The sequence below is a fragment of the Anser cygnoides genome, chromosome 2, assembly GCF_040182565.1.
Source record: "Anser cygnoides isolate HZ-2024a breed goose chromosome 2, Taihu_goose_T2T_genome, whole genome shotgun sequence".
NCBI classification, from domain to species: Eukaryota; Metazoa; Chordata; class Aves; order Anseriformes; family Anatidae; genus Anser; species Anser cygnoides.
The window spans coordinates 108,733,433-108,756,453 of NC_089874.1; the positions used below are offsets into that span (position 1 = coordinate 108,733,433).

Below are 23,021 nucleotides of genomic sequence, written 5' to 3' on the forward strand. Positions count from 1 at the left end.
CACCCTGTGCTGACAATTTTAAAATACTTTTTTTTTTTTTTTCTTGGTGGAATTTAAAACCGAACTACTGTTTCATTTCAGTGAAGCTGCAGCAGAGTTCTGAATTCGTGTTTCAAAAATCCTCGCATCTGATCCTAATAGATAAGTGGGCAATAGAGGTAAAGGAAATACCAAGTATCAAATTCACAAGTTAAATGGTGCCCAGTGGTTCTTGTATTATCCAAAACTTTTGGAGCAGAATCAGAAACTTAGACACGGCTTTCTGACTCCCCAGGGGATGGGCACAGCACGCTTAGAAACAGTTGGAGCTCAAACTTCAAGGTCTGGTAGGCTGGCTTGCTTGATTGTAAAGCCAGCTTTGAGTCAGAGTCTCTCCCTTGAGTCCTCTCCATTCTGTAGGGCAGTATAGGCCATTTAGTTTATAGTCTAGCTCCACAAAACCCAGTTTTAATTTTTGAGTATTCCCAAGAGAACTGTCTTTAGAGAATAAAGAAAGAAGGAAAGGAAGAAATAGCCAACGCCAAAATTTAGAGGCAGGAGGAATGGGATTTCCTCTCTGTCTTTCTCCTCCTGTCCCAAAGGAAGCAGTTTTGTGGTTTCAAGTATTTTTTTCTCTTCTGCAATGGAAAGAAACATCAAGGATTCCTATGAACTGAGATGTGGAGAGGGAAAAGAAAAATATTAAGGGGTAGTAGTCAATTAAAAAATTATTTTGACAAAAATAACACACTTCCTTTTCATGTTGATATTGTTCTTAATAGAAAAAAGAGACAAACAGTTATTTTGAAATGAAAAAAAAAAAGAAATTTTATTCTAAAATGTGCTGAAATCAAATATTTCAAGTTAACCAAAACTACTACTTTCCCAAACTTTTTTTTTTTTTCCCCAAAAAATGCTTATTAGAACAGGTGAGTTTGCTTGAAAATTCTTCAATTCTGATGAATTCTCAGTTTTCATGGGATATCACATTGTTGGAAGCTTTCCAATTAGCTGTACAAGAAAATATACTTCAGTTGGAAGTGCATGTCAGTTTTCTCAAGAAAAATGAAATTAAAGTTCCTCAATTCAGGTCAATTTAAAGGCTTTATTTAAAGTAATTTTAAAGGCATTATTTAAATGATTAAGCATTGTAAAAGATACTCATTTCAACAGTTCTTAATGCTGATGGTTTCTTTTTCCAGCAACCAGCAATGTAGATTGTAAACTGCCTAGTGGAGAAGCAGGAATCATCTGGGACAGTATATGTTTTGCTTTCCTGCTGCTGCAAAGAAGAGTCTTCATGAGTTACTACTTCCTTCACGTGGTTGCAGATATAAAAGCTTCTCAGATCCTAGCATCAAGGTAACATAAAGTTTAAAAAAATAAATTAAACAGATTATTACTACTCCCATTACTACTGTACTTGTTTGTTTATGATATATTACCAATAGAGTCCTGTTAGTTAACGTTGATTTAAACAATCCATGCTAAAATAATAATTGCAAATCCAACTCTGACACAGCACACACAAGAAAACAAATTAATTGAGAATCTGATAGAAATTAAACCTACCAAACACCATCTGCTGCTCTCATAGCCTTAATTAAAAGCTGGGAAAGTTGATGTGTGTTGCAGCAGTCTCAGCATCAGTATGTATGAGAGCAAATGCCAGAGTTTCTAAGCCTTGGAAAAAAAAATACTTTGAGATCAGAGTCTGACACAATGGGCTTTAAGAATTGCATCTCCAAAAAATGTCACATCAGGAAAAATACAGAAAAGTTATGACATCTGGTTCATGAAGACCCCAAGTGTCAATCACTGAACTCCAACCTGGTGTGGCAAGAATTGTTACTCTGAGCCTGTTAGACATTTCCACAAGCATCCACTCACAGCTATCACTAGCACAACCATTCTTTGTTTGTTTAATAAAAGGCAGATCAGGAATGAAATTATTACTGATTTCAGTAAGACTTCTAAGGAATTACTTTGTTTACAATTGGATTAAAAGTATTATGGCAATTTTTAACCCCCCTCAAAAAAAAAAAAAAAAACATATGCATATCAATTTCCATCCATGTTTGAGGGCAAATTTGACTTGCATGTCCTTAAAAGCAGTCTTTTTTTATCTTTCTCTTATTCCCTCTCCAGGGATTTATTTAAAAAGGAGACGTGTTGAGATACCCATACTGACCAAAATTCATTGCTGTGAACAGAGCTACCTAAAGATCTATGCCTCAGTCCTATATTGCCTCTCTCAGATTTTTGCTTTGGGATTAATTTCAGTGCTAATGCCAAAGACTGTGGGATACTGCCATTTTGTAGCTTTTTGTGTGTGTGTTGTGTGTGTTGTCGAGTTGGACTCAATGATCCTTGTGGGTCCCTTCCAACTCAGATGTTCTATGATTCTATGATTTTATGTTCTCAGTGAATATAACACAAAGCAAAGTCATGCGTGTCAAAATGCCTCCTAAATTGGAAAGTTTTATCCAAAAGGAAAGAGCAGACTACTTTAAATGACAGTGGGCTGGGTTGAAAGAAACATGTTTGGTTTCTGCTTCCGACTTTGTGTCTTTTGGTGTCACGCTGAACCTACCTAGCTTTCAGTTCTCCAGCAGCAAAAGTGGAGACATACTGGCCTATGTCAGAAGCTTTGTAAAGATAAATGTATTAATGACCAGGAAGTACTGAGACATTACAGGAAGGAGGGTCATATAAACATAGAGATGTTATTAATTTTTTTAGCTGGCTGCATGCCTTGCTAAAATCCAAGCTTTGAATTTATTTGGACTACGGAGAAGGTCATATTTGGATTCAGACAGTATAGTCTGAGCCTGTCTTTCAGTTGAAGTTAATATTGGAAATATAAAGTCCTTACCCTAATAAAATTAAATTGTGATTCAAACAATAGTGACGAGGCTCTGGTTTCAGTTTTAAACAGTCTATAAGAATTCAGGGGTGATCAAGCTGCTAAGGAGAACATGTCATCCCTTGTGGTACTTTACCATACTTCTGGACAAAAATGATTGCCAGTCTTGATTGTATTCCTTTGGAGAAAAAAAAAAAAAAAAAAAAAGTTACTGTGGTTATCTTGCATATTACATGGAAAGAACAAAAATCTCACAGAAAAGGTGGTGAAAAATTATTTAGGAGTAGACTTCTGATGATCTTACTGAATTTCCAAAAAAATAAAAATGTATTTGAATCTATTCTACTTCTCTGAGAGAGTCTTTTTTGAGACTCTCCGAGAGCTCCTGAGTGAATAGTGAAGAATGGCTTAGACACACACAGTCTGTATATCCAAATTATTGAGTCAACTGCACATTTCTAATGAAATGGAGTTAAAAGTCATTCTTTTGGCACACCAGAAACCTGCTGAAGGATTTGTGCCATCAGATTGAAAGCCAGGTAATGTTCAGAGGGTGAAAGTGAAGTTGAAGTGGTCCTGGATAAAGGAGTCCTGAGGTGGCCTTTGCTCACAGCTTCCTGGAGACCGAGGCAAAGGTGCAAGATGATTACAATGCTGAAATAAGTATAAAGACCAAATCCTGGAATTGTGCAAGAAGTTCTAACTCAGTCTTGAATCCATCCATGTTCTACATTCTTCAGAATTGGAAACTCAAATCTCCCATCAGTGGCTAGAGGAACTTTTACGCTGAGTAGGGATCACAGTGTTTGACCCAGCTCTTGAAATAATTAACTCTAAGCAGATCAGTATTCCGTATTCATTGATTATTTCTTCCCAGCCTTGGATTGACTTTGTTTGACTAAATACTATACAGAGGGAACACAGTTCTCTGATTAGCTGGCATACAGGAAACTTGGAAACATTTACACTTTGCTCTCCTTTCCTTTCTTCCGTCCCTGTTTCTGCTGTAGGGGTGCTGAGCTTTTCCAGGCTACGATTGTCAAGGCTGTAAAGGCAAGAATTGAAGAAGAAAAAAAATCAATGGATCAACTGAAAAGACAGTATGTATTTATATATACACACATACACATTTTGTATACGTTTTTCACTGATTCTTGGCATTTATCTAGCATTTTATGTTATAGAAACGCTGATTAGGTTTTTGACGTATGTTTTTGCAACTACAGAAATGGTGCTCTATGCACTCAGAGGTCTTAGGTAGTTCAGTATCACACAGTTTTAGAGTCATCTTTTCCAGAAAGACACGTACTGCATAACCTAAACATTCATTTAAAAGCAGAATCACATTTCTAGGACCAAAGGTTGCAAGGTTGACATAAAAAATCATTCTGAAATGTATTGATGCATCTACTCCTCAGTGAGCCTGAAATTATAATGGAAACAGATGTTTTATATAAAGAGAGATGTGAACATCACTGCTCATTCTGAAGGCTCTTCTAAATCTTAGAAATCTAATGATGACAAGTTAACAGGATCAGCATTTAAGTGTTCCACACTTGAGTATCATAGCAATGTGACCATATAGTCTTCTCTTTAAGAGATGGTTTATGATATTACATGCTATATGTTGTTTTCTGGTAGAGTCCAGCTCACTTTGTGGTTTTTGTTATCCTATTTTGTGTGGTATGAATGCATGCAATGTGAGAAAACATGAAAAACAAGTAATCTTTCTTTCTTTCCTTCTTTTTCCTTCCTTCCTTCCTTCCTTCCTTCCTTCCTTCCTTCCTTCCTTCCTTCCTTCCTTCCTTCCTTCCTTCCTTCCTTCTTCTTTCTTTCTTTCTTTCTTTCTTTCTTTCTTTCTTTCTTTCTTTCTTTCTTTCTTTCTTTCTTTCTTTCTTTCTTTCTTTCTTTCTTTTTCTTTTTCTTTTTCTTTCTTTTTCTTTCTTTCTTTCTTTCTTTCTTTCTTTCTTTCTTTCTTTCTTTCTTTCTTTCTTTCTTTCTTTCTTTCTTTCTTTCTTTCTTTCTTTCTTTCTTTCTTTCTCTCTCTCTCTTCTTCTTTCTTTCCTCCTCTCCTTCTTTCTCTTCTTCTCTCCTTTCTCTCCTTCTTTCTTTTTCTCCTTCTCTTTCTTTCTTTCTCTCCCCCCTTCCTCCCCCTTCTTTCCCCTCTCTCTTTCTCTCTCTCTCTCCCTCTCATCTCTCTTGTCTCTCTCTCTCTCATCTCTCTCTCGTCTCTCTCTCTGTCTTTTTCTCTCTTTGTCTCTTTCTTTCACTTCTAGTCCAGTAGTTGTATTGAAATCACTTGTAACTGTTGTTTGTTTTTTTTTACTGTTGCCTGTCAAAATGTGAAAAACTTTAAAGGCTTAAAAGGCTAGATCATGCTAACTGTTTACAGGGTTGCAAGAAGGAGAATTGAAGGTTTTCCTGCATCTGAAATGAAAATTAAACCAGTTAAAGTGAACCAGGTGAAGATATAGCACAAGTAGTGCAGGAACAGCCACTGTCCTGATGGAGTGGCCGGTTTCAGGTTCATGACTGGTCCAGACAGCCTCTTCAGAGCCATTTAACTCTTTATTTTTAAAGGCAAGATTAGTGACAGTATGGAATGGATATTTCCTATAGAAATGTTAGTGTGTGTGTGTATTGATGTGTTTAACAGCTGTTTTTCAGGGGGGGTCAAAAGGGGTGAAGACCAGAATATAATAAGTTTCTTCCTTTTGCTAGAATGGATCGCATCAAGGCCAGGCAGCAAAAATACAAAAAAGGTAAAGAGAGGATGCTAAGCATGACACAGGAGTCCTCAGAGGGGCCTGAGATTCGGAAGGTTTCTGAAGAAGATGATGAAGGTACTGTTAGCTATTGTTGTGCCATAATTGCAGTTGAGCGCTAAAGACCTCATAGATCTGGTAGTTGGCCAATTGAGAAATTGTTCTTCAAAACTGTCATCACGGAACAAGGTTGTTTGCTCAGTAACATTTTGGAGCTTGATTCAGGCAAAAAAAAAAAAAAAAATCTGGGATTTTGTACTGCAAGAAGACTTAGAGAAAACAGTTTGCCTTGAGATTACTTTTGGCTAATTTCAAGTTGTTGGCAGAGAGCCAAATAGCAGCAGAGGTTTGTTTTGAACAAACATATTGTTTATAAACCACGGTGTAACAAATAGGTAGAAATCACATGTTTCCAGCAAGGGTTTTCGGATGCTGTGAGGCCTTTTTCAGTCACTGAAATATTTGTATATTTTTTAACGTTGTTTAAAATACGGAACATATAAATGAAACCTATTTAATGCCACATTTCCAGCACTGACTTAGGATCAACATTTACTGGATATAAAATTATGGAGCCTGAAATGTAGGGGGATTTATGAGGAGGGAAAATATTTTCTTCTTGATATTACAGGGAAGTGTGACTGTATGTTTAAAAAAAAAAAAAAAAAGAACTTTAAGCTGTTTTAGAGTAGAATGCTCTTCTAACTGTTGCATAAACTAGAATATTTGTGCTGGGTGGTCATGCTTCTAAATGTTTTTTATATTGATTATATTCAGTAGATCTAACATCTGATATGCTCATGAAATTTAGCTCTGTTGAGAGAAATGAAAAATGATTAATCAGTGTAAGAAACATGTTTCTCATTTTGTAAAATTAATGTTTGGACATATTTTATTTTAGGAGAAGCAGACAAAGAGAAAGCCAAGGGCAAAAAAAAGCTGTGGTGGCGGCCTTGGGTTGATCATGCTTCCAGTAGGTTTTCTCAATCATCTTACAAATATGTGGATTTAACCCTTATATCCTTGACCAGAATGAAGGCATTCCCATGACCTGTTTGTTTTATGCCTGATTTTATGATTGTGACTTGATAGAAGTCTTGTTTATTTTATCAAGTGATTTCTACTACTATCTTCAGATAATTAACTTAACCATATTTTGAATTTCTTTTTGTTGGAAGCACAGCTTATGATACTTTGGACATTTTTAGAAAGGTATCAAATCAGATAAAAAACATGTTCCAAAAAGAATCTATTTTGACTTCAAAAGTCTCAACTTTCCTCTACTGCAAAGCACAATATATTTAAACATGTGAAGGTAAAGGTTTGCCAATGTATTCTAAGATTAGTCATAATTTCTTTTTCGTATACACACATCATATATCTTTTTTACGGTTCATCAGTCAGTCTACCGACAGCTATAGAAATATGAGTACCACAGTAAAGCAGCTAGACTGTTCCCAGGGCTAGGCTGCACAGTGCACAGCTGAATATCACACTTTAACGTGCTGTTGATGCCAGTTGTTTTGTTATTTCTATATTTTCTCTTTATCTAAGAGTAAAAATATGTTCAGCCTTGTTCACAAGAAATTAATAGTGAGTGCTCCTCATATCATTGTTGCATAATGACATTCTAATTTGTTTCTATCCCGGTCCAGCCAGTCCAGGTATACAGTAGAGTTCTTCCCTACATTAAGGATTGGGTGAAACAGAATAAAACTGAGTAGACTGCAGATTCAAATCTGATGTCCTTCTATGGGATCTTTATTTATGGAAAACAGACATATTTAACTATTTAATAACTTACTTCTGAAGATTTTAAAAATATTCAAGTGTACAGCACTGACCAGAGTTAAATATGAATATCTATATTGTGCCTGGTCATTTAGTTTAACAAGAAGTACTCCCAGTAATAATGTTACATATCTACATTCTCCTTCATTTATGTATGTGTATTTGTTTATAACTCCAGCATATATATAGCCAATAGCATTTTAACAGAATGTCGAATGCTTATTTCTATCAAGTCACAAGTAAACTGTGTCTCTATTTTTATTTTTCTAAAGGGCACACTGCCACTTTAGAGAGACCTATCCCTTTTCAAATGTCTTGTGAAAACAAACTTATTGTCCTGTAGTTTCATTGAGAACAATAATGACAAAACAGATCAAAACTGTAATTTGTGAGTTTTTACTGTCGAATTTCAAGCTACAGTGATTTTGAAGGAATGGGATATGGTCTCCTGTTTATTCACCACTGGTTTTGTAGTGAGAAGAACTGCTCAAAGAGGGACAGTGACTTTGGCTTTTACTTATTTCACCCTCATTATTTGATGTCCTCAGGTGGCAACTTAAGTTTTAGTATTTAAACAGTAAGCATTCTTGAAATTATCTACTGCAATAATGCAAAACCTTGTGGGAAACATCATAGACCCTGATCCTGCATACAGTGATTGCCTGCCATGTGGCTTACTTTCCCTAGTCAGTGAAACTTGGCACTTACAGTAGGTGTTCGCAGGCTTACAAACTGGAGATAGGGTGATATTCCCCATCTATCATTCCCCATCTATCCTTTTGAAACATTGAGCTGTAACCCTGCAGCATGTGGCTGTTCTTCTCAGTAAATGGGGTTGTGGCTGTGACTGTATATATACTGTTAAGGTTGTTGAAGCTGAAAGTTTTATCCCAGTTCTGATGTTTAATTTAGATTGTCATTGCTATTCTTATACCACTTGTTTTATTTATTCTGCAGAAAGATACCTCATTTTATATCCATAGGAATTAAAACTCAGTTATGAATTTGGGTCTGAGTAGAAAAGGTGAAAACATTTGTGAGGGTTTCCTCATTGACACTCATACTCTCCCTTTCAGGGAGGTATGGTTCCTTTGTGCTTGTGGGTTAGATATGGAGCCCCACAAAGATCAGCAGGAGTTAGGGCCACATGCTTAGAGGTCCCCAGCTTCTCCTGGATCACAGAGTTGTGTCTGATGCAGTGGGAAAGATGGAGTTTGCAGCTGTCCTGGGGAGCTCTTTCCATCTGGGCTCAAGCAGGTGCTGATGTTATGCTGGCTTCTCCTGCAAGACTGCCCTTCTGTCTCCTCCCTCTCATCCCACATGGAAAGCCTGCAAGTCCCTTTTCTCAGTAGGAGAAAGTCTCATTTTGCATCAGGAAGGGTGGGGGAGAGAAGAGTGTGGCTGAGTCCAGTCTAGCCACGAATTATTTAACTAGTAACATTTGGTCAATTTAATAATCCCTGTAGGTGACACACTTCTTACTCCATTTTGATGTGTGCAAGAATGCATTATTGCTATTCAATCATACCTCCCTCTTTATTTGTAAAAGAGATGTAATTGCTACATTATGGTGTCCCCTTAGATATATTTTAACGTAAAAATTTTGGAGAGAGATCATTTTTGAGTTGTTTTCTGCCAGCTCAGGCCTTCCAAGTCTGACTGGGTGCTGTTCTGAGACTATAAGGAGCTGCACCATGGTGTAGTTTCCTCTAGATGCCAGACTTTATCCTGCTGATCTTTTGTGTGGACAATTTCCTTTGCTGCTTATGAGGCACTTTTTTATGAAACAGAACTGCAGACTACTGCCTCTTAAAATACATTTATCTCTTCATTGCATTTTAAATGGGCTTTCTTAGAAGGCCCTCTACCAAGCAATTAATTTGCTTGACCCAAGAAATTTCCAGACTTTCTTTCAACCTCCATTCAACGACTAGAACTGCTGAAGTGGACTCTATCCCTCTGCAGGGCTTTCAATGATGTTACAAAGTCATAACTAGGCACATGATTTTCTCTGTGAGGGACTTTTAGATGCTGAAGTTATGACCTAATGGAGTTCTGGCAAATTTCACGGTGTGCTTACCCTGAGGTTTCTACTCTAGTTATGTGTGACCACCTATGTACAGAGGATCTGTGTAAAATTCAAGGTATGATTGAATAGAATTAAAGCTATTGTAAGTTTTCCAGAAATGTATAATGAGGGTTAAATACACTTTTCTATATAAATATGTGTATCCAGATTGGGTAACATTTCATCTAAGTAACTCTTCTTTTAAAAATTTCAGCTTAAATGCAGAAATTATTTACCAGTGTTCACTGCTGAATGTAATGCTGTGATTTTGATTTTTCTCTTGCTCATTATCTTATTTTTTCTTTCTTTTTTTTTCCCTTGTTTATTCATATAGGCCTTTTACCATCTGAGAAATAAAAACTTTGCTTCTGTTCAAGGATATAAGGCCTAGCTTATTCACTGTGCATCTTTATTGTATCAAGGTTTCAGATTGTTTCTGAATCCATGGGCAAAAAATTGAAACTCATTTCTGATCACATTAATAGAATCCAAGTGATTTGTTTTAAACAAACCAAGGTTTTCCATTACCTCATCAAAACTTAAAAGTTTGAAGAAAGCATTAACTTATACCATCTCATCCCCTAGTTTGAAGGATGCCTGAGCATTTTAAAGAGCAGTTCTGTATTTTTTGTCCAGTGGTACTGTTTGTGTAAATTCATTTATTTACCTGCTGGGCTCTTTTAACTCCTTCAGATAACCATTACTTCTCAATTCATTTAAACTAAATTGCCATTTTTTTTCTAAAATTTTTAACCTAGTAACCTGATGTACTTCAAGCTTTTTCATTACATTTTCTTCTCATGGTGATGTTTCCTTAGTTCTTGTACAGTTCTCATTCATGCCCAAAAGTATCACAGACTAACATCAGATAAGTTGCCTGAGACCTAGTCATCTCTTGCTTCTTCTCTGTTTTCACCTCTCCTGATTATGAACATATAAATCACTGTCTGGCTGTTTAGAGATATTGAGGCAGTTCAGAATAGAGCTTTTCAAAAAAAAATAAGAAAAAATTTTGTTTCACTTAGTGGTCAGAAGTGGAAATTATTATTTGTTTGAGACGGATAGTGAAGAGGAAGAGGAAGAGGAGAAAAAAGAAGAGGAAGAGCCTCGAAAAAAGTCTGCATTTCAGGTACTTTGTAGTAATTTGCTTGGTAATTGACAACTGAAAAAAAAATAGGCTTCTCTTAACACAGGCTTATATGTTAAAGCAACTAGTACATCTAAAGTACATCTGAAAAGTATTGGAAATGAAATTTCTTGCCAATTTAAAATGCAATTTTGCCTGTTTTAAGCATTGCCAAATTTCTACAAGAACTATAATGAAATCATATCTTCATTCACTTATGCTGAAGGAAAACAAAAATCAAAAAGCTTCAGAATCTGAGCTTTATTTTCTCCATTGCAATATAGACAAGTGAGGAAGCTCTCTTGCCTCTGGCAATCTTGTAGAATGCTTCAATGGTTTTCTGGTTTTCAGTAGATGTTATCATTCTGGGAAGAAATTATCCCAAGAATAAGCAACTTTTCATGGAAAAGAAACCATACTTTAAAAAAAGCTTTTTTTCTTTTTTTTTTTTTTTTTAAATCATCATCACTTTATCTCCTTTCTTTTAAAGGATTATTTTAATTAATATGTTGGCATTTTAAGTGATGGACTGTTGAAGTAAGAGGATATTGTAATGTTAAAAAGGCAGCTGAAGTTTCCTAACTGGTTTCCTGTATGTGGCTTGCTTGATGTTAGGTAGTACCAAGTATGGGACATACTGGCTTAAATTAAGGACTTGGGTGAACAAGTTAGTGAAACACTAATGCATGTAGGATTGCTGTAATCTTTATAAAATTTAAGTTTTAGTTGTTGAAGAATTTTCAGAAATACTGCAGAATGTTTTTAGGTCCTCAACTCTAAAATCTTAAGCAAACAAGTAAATTTTTGCAGATGACTCTTCCCAACCATGAAAGCTCACATTGCTCCATAAACAATGCATTACTGAAAGCCCAGCCCAAGCAAGAGTAAATAACTGCCTCCATGCTGCTCTATTTCTTATGTCAATAGCGTTCAAGCAAAGCTTCCCAGGCCATATTACTGAATTACAAGAATAATTGTTTTTGTTTAATTAATTGATTTGATGTGCCTTTATTTTATATACTGAAATTACATTAGTAATTAATTAAATTTACTAAACTGCCTGAGTGGTTATAATGTGGAAAGATTTTTTCCTGACCTAAAAAAAGGCAAAACCAAATCTGGATGAAGTATGATGTAAGGTTTATTTTCTACCATTTACACTTTTTTTTTTGTATATATGGCATTAACTCACCTTGATCCATAGAAGTGGCTCATAAATTTCTAGCTCATCTTTCTTTTCATGCAGCTGTAGCAAAGAGTTCGCATTCTTGTTTCTGCTGTTTTTAAGGAAAAATGTTGACAACATTTTGTTAAGATGTGTTGATGCCAAGCATTGAGATTTTAACTGTTCTAAATTGAGGTCTGAAGTTAATACAATTCTTTCTCTTAATGTGGTTGGTTATGCATTTGCTCTTTGTTGCTGTTGTTCTGCTGCTGTTGTTGTTGTCTTATTTTTTAAAACACAGTACAGAAACCATTAATCTGAGATTGGAAGATCTGGTGTTTATTTCAGAACTGCAGCTAGATATTCTGTATAAGTGACCAGTTCTTCAATATGTGCTACGTGAAGATGTTGGGTAGCTTCATGTAGGAGAGTAATTGTCTGGAACAGAAAATTACATTTGTTTATGAAACGGTTGTTCGTCATTAGGTCACCGTGCTTCATATGCCTTCCATCACATGTGAACGTGGTCTTAATAAAAATACTAGAAAAGCGAACTTGTTTTGTGGCAGAACCTGCTGAAGAATTATTATTTTTTAATTATTTCTTTTAGTGTAAATTGTCTGCAATAGTCACCTCAAGGGTTAACTTAAAGATTTTGTTTGTTAGATAATGCAGGCACTTAAAATGATCTCACTGAAATTTTATTGTGAACATCACACATGATCTTTTTTCCACACTGGAGCCAATGAATGTAAACTCAATAATCTAGGTATAATCATGCAGTAGATACTTTCTATTAATATTTTCTTGTTTTCTACTAATTGCTCTTGCTTTGTCCTTCTTTATAGAGAGCTATTGGAAAATTTGCTTCAGCCATTTTAGCCTTGCCAAAGTCTATCATTAAACTACCCAAAACTATTCTTCAATATTTAATCAAAGCAGCAAAGGTACTTGACATTTTGTGAGTGCTCAGTATGTGACCCATCCCATAGATCCTGGTGTAACATATACCTCTGTCCTTGTCTGCATTTTTCCTCTTATATGAATAATATGAAAAATAACAACAGCCAAAGCTTCAGTCCTAGTAAATGCAATACATTTCTTACTTTTGGAGTGGTCAAGCCCCAAGAAAAGCACTCTGTCTTGCCTTAAGTACAACCCTAGAGAGAAAATGCAGACACAAATTCTTGATTTCTTCTGTTACTGCTGTACAAGATGGTCACATCGACTTGCATGCATCTTATGGGCAATGTTGTAATTGATCTCAGAAAGCTGGTAAAATATTTTTAGAAGATACATTCTGTTGCAACAACACCCCTCCCCCCCCTTTTTTTTATCTCACTATATTTCTGGTCTTCACCATCTTAATATCTGTACATCTTCAACATTTTCTCATCTTCCTTGGATATGTGTAGCATTTCCTACCTTTGCCCAGTGGTAAAAATTGGAAGTAATATACATGTATGTACCCAGTTAGCTCTTAAAATATCCACTGCTTAACATAAGTAGTTGTAATACATTTATTAATGTATTTTCTTCATTCTAATCCACTGCTTTCTTCCAAGTATGCCTTTTATCTCTGAATTCTTTATTCATACTATGGCTGTGGCTAGCATACAGCTTCTAAGCTAATTTTTCAATAGTAGATATTGGCAGTTTCTAACTTTCAGTAAGTAATGTGTTGCTGTTTTCCTTAAGTGTCACCATTCCTTCAAATTACCTTCACTGGCAAGTGCCTATTACAAAGGAAAGAGAAAACATCACCTCTGATCCTACGTAGTTTTTCATGTGGTGCTTGTTTTGGACATCGTACATATAAAAATAAATGTACAGACCTTGAGAGATTTGAAGAGAACATTCTAATCAACAGTACCAAAATAATTTTCTCTCCATTACTGCATACATGAACAAAACAGTACAAAGGTTTTTTTCCTTTTTAAATCCAGTAAAAGTCATATTGACATTTTTTTTTAATTGCTTTTAATGTTCCAAAGCAATTTGTGTCTGCAAATTTTAAGAATATAAATAAACCAAGTAGTAATTCACTGTTGTGTCCTGCAAGGGGCAGCTCCAGCTTCACTGAGATATGCATGTGCTTCTGTCTTTACGTGCATGTTTGTCTTGTGACTTAATAGAGCTAGTTTATCACTGTGCTTTATTTTCAGACTTAAGCATGTATCTCTGGGTTTCCTTGTGTCTGTTACCAGTCTGTGTTGGTTAGAAATAGAAAAAAAAGGATAGTGCCAATCAAAGATGATTTTCACTATTGAATGAAAACCATAAAAGGAACAAAAAAAAAAAATCCAAAATAGCTGTGGGGAAGAGTTAGTCTGTGTTATTCACATTTTGTTTCAAATGGGAAAAATGGATATAAAAGTGTTGCTGCTTTTTTCTCTAGCCTTACCTCACAGCTTGAGCAGAGCCATTCAATAAGTTACTTCTTGGTAACTTCTTTTAACTTTTTTTTTTCACTGTTATAGCATTTATAAATATTTTGTACCAATTTCATGCTTAATGTAGTCATGCAAGTCAACAGACTGTTGATCTGAGTGAGTACTGTGAGCAGGATTTGGCCTCATTAAATCCCCTTGATACATGTATCATCGTCCCTGTTTTACAACTGGAAAAATAGTAGCAGAAGGGTTCATAAGTGACTTACCTGAAGCACCACAGAGAGCCATTGTAAAAATTAGGATGAAATTTGAGGAATTCCTGAGTGCTGGGTTTGAGACTATGCACAAATAGTAAATCCACCCATGTTCCAATGTGAAAAGAAAAAAATCATCTAGAGTATAAAAAATGTACAAACACAAATACCTTTACTAAACACTACCACAGTTTTGATGCTTTAGTTAGTAGATTGCAAAACTTTCTCTTAAAATTTCTGTTACTCTTCATCTTGTCTGTACAAGATGTACACATATATAATTGAATGGAAAGACTCAGGTGAAGTAGCCCATATATACAACAGGGTATTAATTCCCAAAGTTCAGAGCATGAATTTTTGTGGGTTCTAATGAAACTTGGTTCACCCACAAGTGTTTTCGCATTTGGTTTTATGCTAGCAAAAATAGCACATGAAAACTCAGAAGATCCGCAGGGGAGGTGTTTGATTTGGGATTCAAAATATTTACTTATCCCTGCAGATCTGAATGCGTTTACTCAAAGTATATAGGCCTGCTTATGGCTTATTCTGTGGCTTACTCTCAAAACATGAAGAACCTTGAAATAAATGAGTTTGTTCCTTCCAGTTTGTTTATCAGGCCTGGATCACTGATCCTAAAACTGCATTACGACAGAGGCGCAAAGAGAAGAAAAGTTTTCAGAAAGAGGAGAAGCGAAGACGAAAAGGATCTGGGGATGGTATGTATGCTTCTGTATTTTGAAAAATTAACATGACAAGGCTGGTCAAGCTGTGTCCTCTCATTCTACGCAATATGCATTAGATGAGGTAAAGCAGAAGAGTAGATACATGTGATTTCCATGGATTTGCAAAACACATGCTCAGAACTTTTGCCATGTAGGAAGACTCAACACATGGTTGAAACCATCAGCTGTATCAAAACATTTGTGAGAGTAAAGCACTTGCAAAAGAAAGCCAAAACTCCATAAAGGCATAGCCCTGTAAACCAATATCCTAGCAGTTATTGGCATTTCACCAGAATAAAGGAGCATAAATGTCAGGTGTTTGGCCAGCATCAGAGAGAGCAAGGACATTTGCCTTTCACTCCCTCACCTCATAAACACATTTATCTTATTCTCTAGATTTTTCTGGGGTTGCTCAAAGTCTCTTATCTTGATGATAAATTCATGTGTATTCCTGGGGAAAGTTTTGAATTTAACAGACTTAACATTTCCTTTTGAAGGAGTCTTTCATGAGGAAGTTCCTGAAATGCTGTAGTTGAAATAGACCTGTAAGAAAAATTCAATGAAATGAAATATCCACATACTATTTCTTTTTGACACATTTCCTATATTGTTCCCTAAAGAAGGTTGAGTTGGCATGTGGGTAAGAATACCAAGAAGTTGTTTTTTTTCAGTTTCAATGCAGTGCTCAGTATGGAACCTAAGTATCTAGGGTATCTACCAAGTATCTAGTATCTACTCTTAAATGCACAGTGAATTCAGCAGGTATCAAAAAGAAAACATGCAGTCATTACTAGTTTTTGACTGGCACTGTAAAATCATTCATATCTCTGGGAAAAAAAAAAGTTTTAAAAGTAGTTCATCTCTTCATTTTTTACTTCCTTTAAACAAGAAAAGAAAATAATAATTCGGAATTTTAGAGATGGGAAAGAAGAGGGCCCATTCAGGCTGAATCAGTTGGACTTTCCCTCCATCCATCATCTCCACCTGTCAAAAATAGGGAGCTTATAATTTGACAGCTGCCAATGAAGCTGTAGCTGCAGTTTTGGGATACTAGATAGAAGGAGACTAATCTGTCCTTCAGTTCTGCCTGTGACTCTCTGCATCCCTGATCTGCTATAGGCCAAAAGAAAAGCACATGGTAGTCTCAAACCAGTTCTGCTGCTTCATTTCAGCCTGAAAGTCCCACTCAGTTCGTTTGGGCTTAATGGGTCAGGGTCAGGAGGAAATCAGAGCAATGTTCAGGTCACCTCTTGAAGAAGTTGAAGAAATGAGCTTGAGTGTGTTACTGGAAGGAGAGGCTTTTGCAGCTGGGCAGCTGGAAAAACTGCAACTCTGAATTGCATGTCTTTACTCTGAATTGCATGGGTTTACTATAGCAGATGTTATTGCTCAGCAGACGACATAGTAAGAAAATGCCATTGGAAATTACAAGAGAGGGGTGGTCATCCAAAAACACCTTCGCTGACAGGGTAGTCTCCTCACTTCAGTACTTTAAAAATGGAAATCTGCTTTCTCTTAAACCAGTAGGTGAGAAACCAGTCACTTCTGCTTAGTAACAGTAGCATTTTCTAGCTTGAATGGGATTTGAATCTGCACTTCCGTAGGCTTAATGTTCATTGTTTCACTCATTGCTTTCAACAGGTGGTACTGATGCAGACTATGAAGACAGTGAAGAGGAACATGTCAAGAAGAAATCTGATGGACCAGGTATGAACACAGAAGTTTTCTCTGCTGTTACAGTGTAGTTGTGACAGGTGGGGTAAGCAGCATATCACAAAAATATCGTTGCAGAGATCCAGGCAAGCATAAAGCTAGCAAAATCCACTATGAACTGTGTAGTGAGCACTATTTAATAACTTTCAGATTTCTATTGCCAGATTTACAAGTCCTGAGCATAGCAGCTTCCACTCCTGGAATGTAAGCTACTGCACTTATCTCCCCTACACTTTAATAAATGCACCTTCAGGCTCACACTTGATCACTTCTTGTATACTTTAATTATAAAACATCTTATACCTAAGCTTAGCTTCCAATCCTGATTCCATTTAGGTGTGTCTTGTCATCTCCATTGATTTTGATGGTCTGATATTTTATTATTAGCGTGAAGACCTTGCTGTTTTTCAATGTGTTTTAGCTATGTTAAGATACTGCTTCTGTCCAGTGCTTAGGTGTTTAGAGAGGTACAAATAACTGCTCTAAAAGAATGGGATTTTCCCAGTTTTACCCTTTCTCACTCATAGTTAGATCTGAGGATGCTCTGCACAGCAGAAGAAATGGCAGCAGCTTACAGGATCTTGCCCATATTGAAAGTCTTCCTACAAAGAAGTGTAATGGATCATAACTCTAAGCTTGGGTCTTTTTTTTCCTAACTGGGGTAAAAGAAGAAATTACGCTCTTCTCTCCTTTGTCTTCAAAAGCTATTTTTATTCTCTGTTTGGAATTGCTTCCTACAATCCCAGTTAGAATTGTACCTTTGCGTGAGCCACAGGGTGGAAGAGGCTACAAGAATATGAAATATTTATTTCTCATATAATATTCTGGTGGTGTTTTGTGAGCTTTTTTATTTGCTACTTTCTTGTGGTGCAGTCACCTGTGTTAAACATGAAACTGAATCACTCAAACACATCTCAACGGAAATAAAGTTGGTTCTAGACAGGAGTTAGAGAAAGGAAATGAGGTTAATAATTGATTTATATTGGAAGTAGTCAATTTAAGGTGCTTTAACACGTCCTAAGTAATATGTATTAAAGAAGATAATTAAAAAAAAAAAAGAGTAATTGTTATGAAGCATTAGTGTCATTATTAACCTTGGATCAAATCCTTTCTCATGCTCTCAGGCAGAGAGAAGCCATCTCTGTGTTTGACCCTTGAAGTTACAGTAACAATCTCTGCAAAAAATAAATATTTGTTTCCCTTTTTGAAGTTATTTAGATGTGATCGATCCCCAAAAGATTATTTTTAAAAAGTTTCAGAGAACAGCAAAGCTGTCAGAACAGCTACAGCATCATTAAAAATGTACACTAAATCACCTCCATCCCAGAGAGAAAAACGACCTTCCAGATCAGACTGGAAGTGCTTGGCAAAGCACTGTGATGAGACTGTGGCATACCAGTGGTGGTCAGTAATAGAGATAATTTTAACCTGAGAGCTGCAATCCTCCTGAAGTCAGTAGCAGAAATGATATACTAGAGAAGAAGAGTGTGGGTTAAAAAAGGCCATTTATATGTTGTATATTTCTGTTTATGAATGCTACATCTTATTGAATTTATTTGTAATATTACATCTGGAATTCAAAGGAAATGAATGCTTCTAGAAGCATAAACAGCTTTATCTTTAATTTCCAATGAAAAGATTTTTTTAGATTCAAGATATATATGCTAAAGTGTGAATACAATTTGAGTAAATAAATCATAAAATCTTCCCAATTCTAAATGATATAGAAAAGGCCTGGAAAAAAAAAAAAAGTAAAATATTATTGAAATAATGGTATGGCCAAATGAAGGCCATAAAAGCTCCTGATTCAGAGATACTGGACTTGTTACATGACATTACTCAGGTAAATGGTACATAATACCATTTCAGCCTCCACTCTACAGGAATGTACCACTATTGTTTTTTTCCCTTAATTTCTCTCCACAAATATGTGCATACAACTATGCCTGCACACCCAGAGACACATGCATGTTCTTCTATAAGATAATCTTCTTTAAGATATCTTTTGCTTTATTAGTTTCACCTTTGCATGCTTTGTAAAGAGTGCACTCCACAAAGTTTTGCTTGCCACCTTGTGGTACAGTTAAGAATTGAGGTAGTTAAAATCATCACGCTTTAGTGCTTATGTTGGCTTCTTAGTACCTACTTCAAGCATTTTGGTTCTGCATGGCAGATTATTTGCAGTTTTCTATTATCTCTTAGACTGGTTACTGTAAAATTGATCTTAATATCTAGTGTTCTGGGATTAGAAATGTAGCAGGGACAACTAGCTCTGGAACTAACTGGTTGGAAAGAATTTTTTTCTTATTTATGTAAGACTGTTTAAGAATTGAAGTGTGATGTGTACGCTTGGGAGTGAAAGAAAAATAACTGAAACTGCTGCTCTTTAGGTGCAGTCACGAATGCTAAAGGAACTACTGAAATGAGAAATTAACTTGAGGCTGCTGCATTGAGCTAAAGAAAGCTACAATTGTTGGTATAAAACCATAAACCCTACTCATGGGAAAGTGTAATGCTTTGGCAAAATGGGGCAAAAGTAATGTTTTATAAATGATTTATATGATTACTGCTAGTTGAGCTAGTTGATCTGAGATTGCTGATGACAGTGCAGTCCATTTAAATAAAGAGAAGCTTTGGAAACAGTAAATATGAAGAGGTGTGTTCAGGTGGCTGGAAAACTGGGGGAGAGTCAAAGACCATTTTAGCAGGTTAGACTTTCAAACTGAGCAAAGTTCAGTCACAAAAGGCAAACTCCATGCACGGAGAAAAGCACGTGAGTAAATAGACAGGTAAGGGCTGGTGGAGCAGCTGTTGAGATCACTGGAGCAGGGGATGTCGAATAGTTCTCAAGAGATGCCCAAATCTTTGGGTTTCATTTTTACAGACCTGTACATACAGTGTCCAACATCAGGAACTGTTCATATGACTAGCAATTGCAGGATTGTGGAGTTATGGGGTGGAAAAGGGATTCCAGAAGATAAGGTTAGACATACAGGCAGGAAAATGTCCCAGACAGCCAAAAGGCCTCCAGCCATCTTCAGAGATTCCTTACTATGACAGGGTCTCACAGCCTGGATTATTATTAGACAATAAAGGAAAATTGAAACTAACTCCAAGCAGAAATGCAGAGAAAGACATTTGCATCCATTAACTCTCTGTTGCTTTTCCTCCCCCTTAGATAACATCATAAAGAGGATATTTAATATTTTGAAGTTCACTTGGGTCCTTTTCCTGGCAACACTAGACAGTTTTACAGCTTGGCTTAATTCCATCTCAAGAGAACACATCGATATCTCTACTGTGCTGAGAATCGAGCGTTGTATGCTCACCAGGGAGATTAAGAAGGTAACGCCTTTGGTCTTTTTCTTCTGTTAATGCCATTTCAAGCCCAGTGAAAAATTAAAGGTTGTCTTTTCAGATCAGCTGAAGGCACTGTATTAAGGAGAAAAAATATAAAAACCCAACTTACAGGCACATTTAAAAAATACATCTGGACTCTTTGACTGCTTGCTTTTTTTTAATATTTAAATAATAAAATGCTTGATTTATTATCTGGATGCAAAGCAAGTGTTTGGAAAAATAATTGAGAGATTGATATAAGGATTTGGCTGAAATAAAATTTGGTTTTGAGGGAATGTGATAGATTCAAGTAGAGAGGAGCAGGCACGGCATTTTGAACATCTCGGAAACTATCTCAGTCTGCATATTTCAGCCTTTTCGTAGACCAACTTGCCCTGGAAATGGCTGACAACATGCAGGCGTAATTTTCTTCATTGACATTGAAGCTACATGGTTCCTCAAAAACCAGTGATATATTAGTAAAACTCATTATTATGTAAGATTAACATTACCAGTGTAGCTAGACATGTATTTGGATCTTCAAAATGCAAGTAGGTGATACCTTGCAGTAGTATAAAGCTCTCAAGCATAGGTATTTTTACATATGTCACTAGCTACCCAACTATTTCTGGAAACTTAGCATAGGAGCCTCATTTTTAGTTCAACTCTCATTAGAAGCTGCAGACTATCTCAGACATGAAAAGGTCAAAAAGGTCAACGGCACATTAGTATCCTTGGCCTTAATAAAGCCCCATGCTGCCCGCTCACAGTCACTGCCAGCTGTCACAAAAAGCAGGCTGTCCATGATCCCAGGAGGTCCAAGATGCAGGCTTTCCTGGTCAGGAGACAATCCGTACCCTGTCTGGCCATAAGGCACAGATCCAAAAAGAGCGGGCTGATTCAATATTAATGTTTAGTTACTGTTATTCTCCCCAAGGTGTGTTGCATAGATAGATAAAAGTTATAAAGTCCTCTTCTCTTTAGCCTCTCTTCACATGGAATCTATCCCATGCCTCATATCATCTTTATTGTCCTTCATACCACTTCCACTTTTAATATGGCTTTATTAAGACTGAGTGACCAGAACTATACATTGTTTTAAGGTACGGGTGAGCCACAGATTTATACAGGAGTATAGTTTATTTTCTTTTGCTTTCCTACTACGATCTAACAGTTAAGCTCCTTGATTTCTTTTTAACATTAACTAAACATTTTAGGGGGACTATACAGTCAGATTCTAAGACCTTTGAGACTGAAACAATTTGACATAAATCCTGTCATTTTGTAGGCTATTTTTCCCATTGCATTTCTTTGCACTTGTGAGCACAAAAATTTCATTTGCCCTTTTTTACCAAGGCCCTTCATCAGTATTGCATCAGCTAACTTTACACTTGAATATCACAAATATTTTCTTTTTTCCATCTGTGAACTTTATCACCTCAATGTTTTCCTCTTTATACAGATTATATCTGAATATCCTGGACAGTAAAACTCCTTGGGGGAACCAGTCAATAACCTTCTTCCCTTGTACAGAAAAAAATATGTTGTTTGTGCCCTTTGTTTCTGGAGGACAAGTATAAGAAATATACTTGTCTTTATTTCATGGTTGCTTTATTTCTTATAAAGGTCACTCAGGATTACTCCTGAAGCCACCAATCTTCTTTTTCTCTGGCACTTAGACTATTTTGTCCGTTGGTTCCTGCAGAGCTCTTTGGTGAGCACCATCCAGTCACTATTTTGTTCTCAGCTTTGTCTTACATAAAATAATTACTAATTATTAATCCAGTCATTCCATGGGATTCAAAATATTCCATTGGTGATGTCAGTGACTTTTTCTGCAGTGAACAGGGATACAAAAAAATCGTTTTTTGGTGTTTTTGTTTGTTTGTTTTGTTTTGTTTTGTTCTGTTGCCCTAACTCCCTAAAAAGCTACACCTCTGTGTGCCTTGACCACCTGTTCATACCCTAACTTTCTGACAGATGATTCTTATGATGTTCTTGAAAATGTTTTTGTTATCAGACTATTGTTCATTTTAGGAAGTTACTCCTCAACATCTTTTTTGGTCTGATATGCTGAAGTTTTACATTTACCTCTACCAAGTTTATTGTTTCTGTTTTTCCTCACGAATGTCACTTTTTTGAAGGATGTCTTCTTGCTTCTTCCTCCTGGTCTTTTCCATTCTGGTGACTTGAATGTGTGTTTGCAGGCACTTTCATGTCATTTACCTATTCTACATAAGCATATATGAAAAGTAATATAAGCTAATGAACATTATTTTTCTTTCTAATCTTTCTTAATATTTCACAGGCACTCTGTGGCAATCCTGGTACAGTGAATTTATTTAACTCGTGAACTTTATTTAACTTTATTTACTATTTTTGACCTTACCAAGCTATCTTTCATTCCATCCTTCCTATAAAACTTTGATAGTACAACTCTACAGTAATGCTCTTTTTTGTCCCAAGGCTTAGAATTTCATGCTATTTCAGCATCCTCACTTAAAATTACGTTTCTTACTCATTATCCCTTATTTTTTAGAGTTTTAACGTTTAAGTAGAAGTCAGGCTAACTGCCTTTTTATGGCCATTACTTTTTTGGACCTTATTTTGATTGTTCTTTGCTACTGAACTTTAATGAGTCTTTCTTATCCTTTGTTCACAATAGATTTTTTTTTTCATGTTGCTAGCAGCCCGATGCTATTTTGATTACAGTAGAGCCCATATGTCCTTGTGTAGGCCTATGTAGGTTGCTTCAATCTTAAATGTTCTGGTAGTGGGCACCTGTCAGAGAATTTTCTCCAGTTGTTAGCTTTAAAACTCTCACCTTCAGTATTTTATTA

The 23,021-nt window shown here is 36.1% G+C and overlaps 1 protein-coding gene across 4 annotated transcripts in view; it reads left to right on the forward strand.

Moving 5' to 3' along the window:
* The window catches only part of PIEZO2 (piezo type mechanosensitive ion channel component 2), a 313,186-nt gene that overhangs the window by 258,592 nt on the left and 31,573 nt on the right, over positions 1 to 23,021 (forward strand). For 3 of the 4 annotated variants that reach the window (XM_066992758.1, XM_066992759.1, XM_048077086.2), the window contains 8 exons: positions 1,182 to 1,341; positions 3,856 to 3,945; positions 5,567 to 5,688; positions 6,512 to 6,583; positions 10,495 to 10,598; positions 15,012 to 15,123; positions 16,771 to 16,836; positions 20,021 to 20,187. In XM_066992758.1, the coding sequence (XP_066848859.1) occupies positions 1,182 to 1,341; positions 3,856 to 3,945; positions 5,567 to 5,688; positions 6,512 to 6,583; positions 10,495 to 10,598; positions 15,012 to 15,123; positions 16,771 to 16,836; positions 20,021 to 20,187 (893 nt within the window). Of the gene's footprint in view, positions 1 to 1,181; positions 1,342 to 3,855; positions 3,946 to 5,566; positions 5,689 to 6,511; positions 6,584 to 10,494; positions 10,599 to 12,608; positions 12,708 to 15,011; positions 15,124 to 16,770; positions 16,837 to 20,020; positions 20,188 to 23,021 lie in introns of all 4 variants that reach the window. The other variant, XM_048077088.2, reaches the window with a different exon arrangement.